The sequence below is a fragment of the Melanotaenia boesemani genome, chromosome 5 (genome assembly GCF_017639745.1).
Source record: "Melanotaenia boesemani isolate fMelBoe1 chromosome 5, fMelBoe1.pri, whole genome shotgun sequence".
Lineage (NCBI taxonomy): Eukaryota > Metazoa > Chordata > Actinopteri > Atheriniformes > Melanotaeniidae > Melanotaenia > Melanotaenia boesemani.
Genome location: NC_055686.1, coordinates 5,569,712 through 5,580,925, shown reverse-complemented (window position 1 = coordinate 5,580,925; position 11,214 = coordinate 5,569,712). Strand labels below are relative to the sequence as shown.

Sequence of the window (11,214 nt, the reverse complement as noted above, 5' to 3'; positions counted from 1 at the left end):
ATATATATTTATTAAATAGTAATGACATTAATATTAATGTCGACATTAACAATATTAACAGTGATTGCAATAATAAAACTAATAATAATAATAATAATAATAATAATAATAATAATAATAATAATAATAATAATAATAATATTAATAATAATAATAATAAAGTAGTGATTATATGATTATACTAGGCCATCTATCATGTTGGTCTAACTAAACCACTGTCATCTACTTCTTGAGGACACAGAGGTTCTTCGATGTCTGTACTGAGATGCTGCAGATCTTCTGACAGTCTGGTGTGAAAGAGCAAAACAAACTGACCAAGAAGGCTGTAAATGAATGAATTATTTCTAATTTATTTAGAGAAGAGAAACAACGACTACAACATAAAAGTTTTCCTTTAAATAAAGTATTTTCCAGTTAATTTATTTTAGCAGAACTTGGTGTAACAAGCGAAGGAGTACAGCAAACTGAATTTAACAGAGGAAGAAGCTATAACAATAACAAAGTTACATAATAGGTAAACACATGATCGGAAAAGAGTAACTGAACAGTGAACAGGAGTAAATGAACAATATTGCTAAATCTTGGAGGTTTTAATAAAGCATTGGAAATTAACTTCCTAAGACCTGAGCTTTGGTTAACATGTACATCATTTTAAATATTTATTTTCTGACACCACCAGATGGCAGTGCAAGAGTCCATGTTAGAGTACAACACGTACAAACAATTATATATCATGGTTCAGACACCCAAATGGTGTCATGTCCCACTGAGGGATGTCAGGTCACAGGAGGTTAAGATGACAATGAACAAAGTCCAACACTGAACCCAAAATCCAACAAGACCATGACAAATACAGTACATAACAACACGTTTCAATGGCAAAAAAGAAGCGTTGTGGATAAGAAATGGAGTGCTGGACTATAACCATGCAGGTTGAATTTAAGCATCCACTCTGTAGTTTAGTTAACCGGTGCCCTCAAATGACATGAAAGTCATGAGCTTTCATGTAGCGTTACTACATGATGTTGCAGCAGAGTTTTGCTTCACACGCTAGCAAACAGCTAAAAACACACCCACCATTTTGCAAGAAGACAGTATTATTAGAGGAAGAAGAGAAAAGCTAAAAAGAGACAGAACAAGATAAGACGTTCTTTCACTGGCTAAAGAGCTCCCAGTACAGGTAGGATGTAAGATGGATGCTGAATTAGATGACGATAGAGGGCACTTTGCTGGGAAAATGGCAAAAGTTCTGTACAGCATCTTTAAAGCAGGAGGGGGCTGCCACAGACTGGCCTATTAACAAAAACTTAACTATTTAATAACTTTTATTATCACAGGTCTGAAGCCTCTACTGACCAGCTTTGATTGTAATGTTATAAACTCTTAAATGTAAATCTGCAAAGAGCCATAATTGGCTAATTTTCCAGATATTAGGACCAGAAAAACTAAACACTGATTCTGTTTTTTTAAAACATGTTTTTCAAAGTGTGCTTTATAAATCAGCAACTGTACGTTGCAGCTGTGTTTAGTGTCTATTTAAACCCCTCTGGCAGTTTTATTTATTTTTAAAAAAACAAGCAACAAATCTTGAGACTTCTTCTGCTGTTATTGGAGAAATTTGGAAACAGATGCTAGAAAACATATCATTTACTTCTTCTCAATGAGCAGCAGGTGCTGCTGTGATACTCTCACCTATTCAAAAGCACCAACAACAAGCTAGGTCCTCTTGCAGCATCAGTACCAGCTCCCACGTGTGTGTGTGTGTGTGTGTGTGTGTGTGTCATCAGAAGAAAACATTCTTTACTGGTCTAAATGTATTTGGGTGTTTTATCTTGACTTTTTGACACTCCCACATTATTCCTCTCCACTGCAACGTTCACAGCTTTCACCACGATTACATGAACCAGGTCATTATGCAAATTAGATGATGATGTCATTTACGACAGCCAGTAGCTACTTTTCTTAATGAGGACTTGGCAACTATGTCCAGAGCACGTTATTCAACCTAGATTGATTTTCTATGTAAATACTCATCATCAAAGCACTGCTTTGTGAGATCTCCGTTGTTGGGTCACTTAAGCCAGGTCACTTAAAGGGACCAGGTCCTCTCCTCTCTCCCTCAGTGTTGCCAGCATGGCAGTTTTCCTGCTCGCTGCAGAAACAGCAGAGGCAACACCAAACTGCTGGGCAGCGTGAACCAGGCTGTACACGCTGCTGAAAAACAGCGACCATTGGAACTCATCTGCAGTAAAGACTCCAAAACATTACCAACCACCATTCCACTCAAGTACAACCACAGCGCTGCCATTATGGTGGACATGGTGTTGAAAGCCCTCCGTTTTGACTGGTCAGCCCGCTGCTTGTTTCCGTCTCCTGGTGCTGGACGTCTCAGAGTCCAGAGAACAGAAATGCAGCAAAAGGAAACGATAATCAAGACAAAACCCACAAGGCAGAAATTCATCGTGAGAACATAAAAAGTGGTGCAATAAGAAGCAAAAATAAAAAATAAAAGTGACAGCAGCCAAACACAGCCCACACTGATTTTTCTGATCCTGACCCCGTTTGAGTCCTTCAGTTTCAGGTAGGTGACCGGGTGGACAACAGCCAGGTAGAGATCCACACAGCTAAACATGTGGAACTTTAGTTTTAAACACCATGTGGTGTTCAACAGCTGAACGCTATATTTCATCATCTGTGGGTTATCAATATATATACCAATACAGTAGATGGTGCACGTCAGGGCTCCTATCATTTCCATGGTAACCATGTGGTAGGTGAAGACATCAGCATGGCTCATTGTTGCTGTTGTAGAGGTTAAACGCTGCTTCCTCCACTGCTGGAAGCCCAGGAAGAGGATGAAGGTGAAGAGAGGGAGGAGGAGGATGTTGGTGACGGTGAAGGCTGCGAGGATGGAGTTGATAACTGGAAGGTTGTGGCAGTCCAGCAGAAATAGTGAAGAACTAGAGTTGAGGGGCAAATCCGAGAAGAAGTTCCCTGAAATATTTAGATTCACAAACAACTGAACAAAGATGAAAGGCACAGAACAGAAAACAGGAGAAAGGAAGGGGAAAAATGCAAAAGTAGACATGAGGAAACCTATTAAAAAGCATAATTATATCATGTATATAATTATATAATCATATAACAATGATATTAATTATACAGTTTATGCAACAAACTTATCATTGAATACCTCTGAGCCCATGATTCTTGGTTGGAAACGTGTGGATTACGTTGAGGTTTGGTTCTTGCCTCAAATGGTCCAATTTCTCCTGGTCTTGTTCAGGACTGCAAGAAAAGAGGATGGGTAGGTTCATGTTGTATGTTGAGATTTGACATGGAAATGAAGTCAAAGCACAGGAAGAAAAAATCCAGCAATTGTTCGTTTTTAGTAAATTTATAAGCAGCAGCTTTGATCTAAACATTGGCAGGTTTTTAAAATTTCTAGCACTCTGTCCTCGGACAGAAACCTGTGTGTGCGCGCATGAGTGTGTATGTGTGTGTGTGTGTGTGCCGTGGACAGAGGCTGTGTCCAAATGTCCACCCTACTCCCTAACCCCTCGTTCACTACATAGTGACTCATTCTCTTGAAGAGAAAAAGCTGCCTATTTTTTCCTCGCCACAGACCACGCGACAACCAGCCATCACCATGGCAACCACAACGTGCGTGAAGATGTCATTCCAAATCCAATCCAAAGTTGTGTGTAAATATTTTGATTCCTTATGTTGTATTTAATTCTTTGTTGCATATCCACTCAATAAAAAAAATGTTTTTTCACCTTTTCGCCATGTTGAGCTTCTGTCCGCAATGCATTGTGGTCTATATTGACCCGTCTAGTGACCATCGATGCTCACTACTTTTCAAGATGCATTGTGGGTAATTTTGAGTGCACTACTTTTTTCTCTCTGGACATTCGGACACGCCTACAAAATGGCGTGAACCCATAAAGGGCACTATGTAGGGAGTGGGGTGGACATTTGGACACAGAGTGCAGGCGCAGCTGTGACATGCCGTGATGTAAATCAGATAAAAAGTATCAGACTGTTTACTGGTTGATAAAAGGACGAAGTGTAAACCTGTTCTAGACGAAATGTGACTTTAAATGACCATATCATATTTATTTTAAGCTACGTGCGTGGTGACATCCCTTCCTGTTGTTCAACATGACTGCACCCGTCAGCATTAGCTGCTAATATTAGTGCCGTGGTCTTGGCGTTACTAATGTAAATGGTAATATGCTGCAAAAGACTATAGATGAATGTAATCCACAGTGGTGAATGAAAACATCTGAATATGACATTATTTCTGCAAGAGAAGCTGATTTTGGACGGAGCTCTCTGGTCTCTGCCAGCTGGTGGCAGTGTGACCACATCAGGGTGGAACTCCACCCAAACAGAGAGCAGAGGAGAAATGATGCGCTGTTGTGTAAATAAGATAAATAAAATATCTGACACTATGCTGCCATTCAGCTCAGCGGGTAACCTTTGTTCCAATAGTTCGCATACAGGGGCTCCCTGGGGTGTACCCTAGAGTAAATTACAATGTTTTTAGATATTTGTCTTTTTAGGGAAAAGTTGTGACCAGAAAATGAAAATGATTGAAAAAGTTTGAAGCTATTTCTTTACTAACTTTTAAAAACTTATTATGAGCAGATTAGTGTTTTAAATTCCAGAGTGTGTTGTCAGTTATTAAAAGCACTTTCTGTTGGCTAGTTTACATTAATGCACTGATGTCTAACTATTACAACAAACTGAATAACTCTGAGAAAGCCAGATACTGTTACAGAAACTGTGGACCACTGTCTCTGTGGTCAGTCCAGATATCTATGCTGGAGCAGCAGATATGGGGTAACCACCGTACACGGAGCAGACAGATTCCAATTTGATGCACAAAAAACATGAAGCATCCATATTTACTTCTGTAAACACTTAAAACATCTGACCAGATGTTAAAGTGATTTCAACTGGCTCCTTTAAAGACCAGGCTCCTCATTTTACCTCCATCCACGTGGAACTAACATGTGTGTGAGAAATTTCTTAAGCAAAAAATGAAATGATGAATCTGTAAAGAAACATAAAGCACTAAAAATATTTGTAATAAAAGCTCACCTCAGTAATTATCCTGCAGAAATGTCTCCAACTTCAAGCTGCTGCTTGCTGGTGTCATAAACAAATGAGCAGAAATGTGTCAGACTGTTTTTCTATACAAGAGGGAACTAATGGACACTGAAGAGTCTTTTGCATGTTGCAAAGCTGATGCATTTTTTAGGCAACTTTTTCCAGTAAATTTGAAAATGCAAATGTGTTTTCCCATCATTGAACTTTGGTGACATCAAGGATGCTGCTGCACGGCGGCCTCTTGGTGATCTGCAAGCTAATCGAGTGTTAAATAAAAAAGCCAAACAGAAATAAAAAAAGACTCAGAGCTGTTAGAGCTATAAGTTATTTACTACATACTACATTTGGATTAAGTACAGAATTAAACAGTGTTGTGAAATAAGTTCTCTCTTTCTCATATATATATAGTTTATTTTAGTGATATAGACTTACACATTGTTAGTTAAATAATCAGTTTATTTATTCACCAGCTACAGCTGAAACAAAGGACTGAGAGACACAAAGAAAAGGAAAGATAACATAAAAACAAATAGAATTTGATGCAACATATTTACATATCAATTCCAAAAAATAAAAGCAAAACAATGTCAGCTCTGTAGCTGGGTTGGAGGTAAGTGAGTTGGACAGTAAATCGCTCCATGACGACGACCAGGAGCAGCTGGGCAGCAGCCCTGAGAGACCGAGCCGATGCTCAGTGGTGGAGAAGCTGAGAAGGAAAGTGGAGCAAAACCAAATAAAACTTAAAAGAAAAAGAAAATGGAGAATTTTAAAAAGCACTCCAATGTGAACAAGGAGCCAGGACAGAGGTGCTGGGCTTTCTTCTGTGTTCTTGTTAAGTTGTGCAGCTCAGGCTGGTGCATCAACCCAGATATCAATAAGAAGGTTTTCTGTATCGATCAATACCAACATAATGGGCTTTTTCTTAGAGGGCTTTGGGGCAAAAAGCTGAAGAATGCAAATAAAAGCCAGTCAGTAGTAGGTTTAGCCTTTATTTAGTTAATTTACATTTGTGACTTTATTTTTCTCAAACAGTTGTGTGATAAAAGTGAATAACAGTCATTTTATTATCTTGTAACGTTATTTTATATTGTTAACAAAAAAGCTTAAATTTCTCAGTTTAATTAAAAAAAAAAGTTTAATTTGACCCACATCTTTACTATGTTTTATTATGAGCATAATTGTCATCAATAAAGGCAAAATCATTAAAAGAGTGAAATCCACGAAGTGTTTTCTCGGAGCATCTATTGGGGCATGTATTGTTGCTGAGGACTGACATCACTGATTATGTCCAAAGTCTTGATTTCTGCGTCAGCACAGTTGGAAAAAAAATTCTTTTTTTTTGGTTTTTTATTAAAAATTAATAAAATCTCTGAACCATGGATCATTGTGCTGGTTGAAACGAGCACTTTCATCATCATCTGTCTGATTAAACTAAAGCTGTTTTCCAGACACAAAACACAGTTTCTCCTCATGATTATATCCTATTACATCACATGGTAATACAAGTTTGGCCAAACACACAAATATATTGATTGTTGCGTTGAATAACCCACCAAGAAAGAATATTGACCTATTTTTATCTCATTTAAACGATCCAACATAATATTGATATACTGTAGAAAACACAACACACTGATAGAAGCTAATTCTATGGTCTTTTGTCATGGATCAGGAGATTGGACTTGAATAATCAGAATACCAGAGATGGGTAAAGAGGTGGTTTATTGTACAATGTAAATGTGCAAAGGTGATAGATCTGGTCCCTCACGGTCAGCTCTTCTGTGAGACACGAGAACAGGAGTCAGTGAGCAGATAGTCAGCGGTTATGATGTGGGTTAATGTTACTCCACGTACCAGTTGTAGTAGGCGGTCGGGGTGGACGTAACCAGCAGGACCACGGAATGCAGCGGAGGGTTCAACTGAAGGGTGTTGACTGCTGGATAGAGAACAGGTTAGCGAGGGAATGACTTAGAGATGGTTTGGAAACCCGGATGACAGAAGCAGGGCTTCTGGGATTCTCAGTGAGATGGGCAAAAGGTCCGTGATCCAGTATCCAAATCCAAAATCCAATCCAGAGGTCAGTAATCCAAGAATCCAATAAGAAATCCAAAAACAAACGTTACCAGACAGGGGGCAGGCAGAGACTAGAATCCAGGTCCAGAATAATCAAGTCAACGGCAGGCAGGCAGGCAGGCAGGCAGGCAGGCAGGCAGGTAATACCGGGAAAACAGACAGGTTACAAAGGCTGGATGCGTGCAGGGTGAAACCAAGACGATCTGGCGGAGAAAAGCTGTCACAGGCAGGTATTTAAAGGGCATCAAACAGGTGAAGCGTATTACCAATCAGAGTGGGAAAATTGGGTTGCGTTCAGGGAGGCTGGGAAGTCTGATCCTTATCAGACAGATCATTACATCTTTTTTAAATCAAGACAGTCTTTACAGACACAAAGTGCAGGATGTTACGGATTACATCAAAGCTGCCTGTTTTATACACTTTGGCCAGCAGGTGGCTTAATGTTCACATGAAGCCTCAAGAAATGATTCATTTTCTGAACCAATTTGCTGGAAAGCTTTGATGCTTTATGAAGCTTCATCTCGTCATCACTAAAATTCATGTTTTAAGTATCAATAAATTCACATGACCAGTGGGGCCAGAGGGACCATAGATCAGGGTCAGGTCCAGAACAAGTCAGATATCAGACATTCAGGTGCAGGGTTTAGAAGGCTGGGAAGTCCCTAGCTGTGGTGATGTTCACAGACAATCTGGCAAAGGGGTTGACACTGCTCATGAAGAGAGAGGGACAGGTGGAACTAATTTAGATAATTAGTGGCTGATTGCTGTGAACAGAGACGGGGTAGAGAAGCAACAGGAAACATGACCAAATAAGGAAAGGGCCTGAGCGTTCAACAGTTTGTTTTAGACAGTAGCTCTAAGAGGATTTTTCATCCATCTTTGCATGTTTACATCACTCTGCAATATCAAATAATTAAATCTTAAGTCCACATTGTAGTTTTCCCACCTTGTGCAGATAAAGCAGTGGTAAAACCAGACTGCTGGGCACAATAAGCCACATCATAGAAGAATGTACTACATAGGAGACACCAGGGCACAACACTTCTGTTACCATCAGTGTTAGAGAAACAAGGAATCCCAAGAAAAACAAGCACAGGACCCCCATTATGGCCATAACAGTAAAGAACGCCCTTTGTTTTGATTGGTCAATACGGCCGCTGTTCCTGCCTCCTGCCCCCGGGCCTGAACGAAGGAGCACATAGAGAACAGAAAGGCTGCAGAAAGACACAATGACTAAGGAGGCAACCAAAAAACTGAACAACATGATCATGGATAAAGTAGAGACATAATCACTTAAAATAAAGACGAAAAGCAACGTCATCAGCCAAACACAAACTATACTGATGTTTCTGATGGTGACTCCACGGGTACTTCGAAGTTTACGATATGTTACTGGATGAACAATGGCTAGGTAGCGATCCACACAGGTTAGGGTGTGAGAGCCGGTTCCTGAAACAAAAATGATGGTGTAAAAAAAATACAGCATTGAAGTTAAATCAGCGAAATCAGAGAAAACTCCAGAAAAAGATAAAATTATCCCCAAACTCCATATCAGCTCTATGACAGCCAGGTTGTAGGTGAAGATGTCAGAGTGGCTCGCTGTTTTAAAGGAATGATGCTGCCGCCACTGTTGGATGCCCAGGTGGAGGACAAAGATGGAAATGGGGGTCAGGAGGATGAGTCTGGTGGCAGCAAGGGCACTGACAATTGAATCTCTAACTTTCATGTTGAAACAGAGAGAGTGTACCGAATCCAGTGAAGAGTTGAAGGGAGAGGAGTAGTTAACTGACATTGTGATGGTATGGTGGGTAGATGAAGACCTGAGGAGAAGAGAAGATATCTGACATGTTATGGTTCCTTACTACTGCATGACGAGTGATGGATAGACGGTTTTAAAAATTCAATTTAAGGGAGGCAAGAATGTCCAGTGTGCAACAATTGGATAGGTTGTCAAAATCCAATATTTACAGATAGTTAATAAAAAATAAAGATAATATTAAGAAGGAAATGTAAAACTGATTTATCCTAAAGGGGAGATCAAAATTTCCCATCACAGGTCATAAAATCTGAACTGTAAGTTGTTAAGTTACCAGCAATCACCCACCTCCACAGCAGTGTTTGTATCATCCGGCTCCAGCATCCTGAAACTGGCAGACTGCTGTTCAGTGGCACCTGATCCATGTATGTGATGCTTAATGTGTGTTTCAGGGTGATAAATGGTGTACGTGTGTCAGGATGACAAACAGTGAAGGTGATGTGCATGCTTGCATGGGGACTTGTGCAATAAATCAGAACAGGCAAATGTTCTTTCCACATTTCAGAGGTCAGAGAGCAACAACTGTGTGCGCTCCACTTTGTAACTCAAAACAATGATCGTTTTGATATTGAGAAGCTCAATTTAAATAGTTTTAAAAACAAAACTGGCAAATCAACAGATAACACAGGCCCTGGATACATTTTTTAGCTTTGGATTAGCTGGCGCAGAGGTTGCCTTCCAGCAGAATTGTGTTAAGATATTTAACCGCGAACTGCACCCCGATCATGTTCATTGGTGTGTGAATATGTATAAAAATGGCTGAAAACTGTACATGGAGCACATATATGTAATAAGTAGCAATATTCAAATGTTTGTATGAGCGGGTCAAAAAGGTGTTACAGTCATTTACTATGTCATTCAGCTTGTGCACCTAACTAGCTGAGTTGCACGACAGGACATATTATTAATATAGAACGATTTTACAAATAGTAAAAAAAAAATCATCTATTGTCCAATGTTCTTGAAGCAAAAAATATTTACTTGCCAAACCAAAGAAAATTGTATTAATCTTTCAGCCAGGCATAAATAATTACAACTATTACCATGAATATATTTAAGAAGGTTCCCTAAACGTAAGAAGAACAGCGTTTTCTACAGTTAACTGAGGATGCTGATTTCATGATTTTATTGGAGCTTATTGGTAATCAACAAAAGTATTGGCTTATGAACTAGAACAAATTACATCACTGCAGCTGATAGTAGTTGGTAACATTAGGTGGCTGTGTCTCGTGTGCAGAGTAGGTCATGTGGTGAGGTTAGGTCAAAGTTGGCAGGTGGTTTCCTGTTTCATTCTAGTTAGTCTGTGGTTGTGTTCTTGGACAAGACACTTCACACTCCTACAACTCTTCGCCTCTGGTTGTACAAATGTTCGGTGGTGGTGGTCGAAGTTGTTGACACGCATTGGCTGCCATGTTTCCGTTAGTGCGCCCTGGAAGAGCTGTGAGATTAGCAGGTGAGAGGCAGGTACACCTGGACTGGTTGCCAGTCCATCACAGACACAAACAACCGCTCACTCATAGAGTATGTATGTTTTTGGATGATGGGAGGAAACCAAAGTACCTGGAGAGAACCCAAGAAAACATGCCAACTCCACATAGAATGGCCACTGTTCAAATCCTCCTCAACTGAGAGTCGAAAGATTGACCTTACTTCGAGGCTGTGATGCTAACCCCCACACCACTGTGCAGTTCCAAATGTCCTTATAATTATTATCTATAATTTTGATAAAGTACAATACATGCATAGACCAGACACAGGACCTGAGAGATGCATCTGGACCTTCAGTTGGTCCATCCACTATTGGAAAAATCCTCATCAGAAAAGGTTTCCATGCCAAGGAAACTTTATTTATATAGCACATTTCATACACAAGGAAACCAAATGTGTTGTACATAATAGAGAAAAACAGATAAGTGAACACATACGAGTTAAATATGATACAAACAGTTGTCAACAAGAAATACATCCTCATCACTGTCATCCTCATTATCATTATCCTAACCAATATCATTAATGCACATATGTGAGAAAATACAATCAAAAAGAAAACAAAAAGAAAATGGAAAAACTCCTGGCCTCCATTTAATGTCGTGCAAAATAAAAGTTTTAAAGCAGCAAAAGAAAAAAATAAATGTTTAGTTTAAAGCAATCCTAACCCACATATATATTTTGTAAAATTGATCTTAGAGGTTTTGCTGCTTCATATG

General features: G+C 39.4%; 1 protein-coding gene and 1 long non-coding RNA gene across 2 annotated transcripts; both read right to left on the bottom strand.

Moving 5' to 3' along the window:
• Positions 1-2,075: 2,075 nt before the first annotated feature.
• LOC121640291 lies at positions 2,076-3,205 on the bottom strand. Its single transcript, XM_041986002.1, has 3 exons — positions 3,194-3,205; positions 2,295-3,019; positions 2,076-2,214 (listed from the first exon to the last, which is right to left on the bottom strand). Exons 1-3 carry the CDS (start codon positions 3,203-3,205, stop codon positions 2,076-2,078), a joined length of 876 nt encoding a protein of 291 aa, XP_041841936.1.
• A 3,575-nt stretch (positions 3,206-6,780) lies between these two features.
• On the bottom strand, positions 6,781-8,538 carry LOC121639375. Its single transcript, XR_006010145.1, has 3 exons — positions 8,528-8,538; positions 6,973-7,531; positions 6,781-6,897 (listed from the first exon to the last, which is right to left on the bottom strand). It is a non-coding gene; the product is annotated as an uncharacterized LOC121639375 (long non-coding RNA).
• Positions 8,539-11,214: the final 2,676 nt, after the last annotated feature.

What these genes read in the sequence shown, in the direction of transcription:
- LOC121640291 (XM_041986002.1), bottom strand. An exon ending in ACCATAATGGCAGCGCTGTG is followed by an intron (nt 2,215 to 2,294) that starts GTTGTACTTGAG and finishes GCTGTTTTTCAG; the next exon opens with CAGCGTGTACAGCCTGGTTC.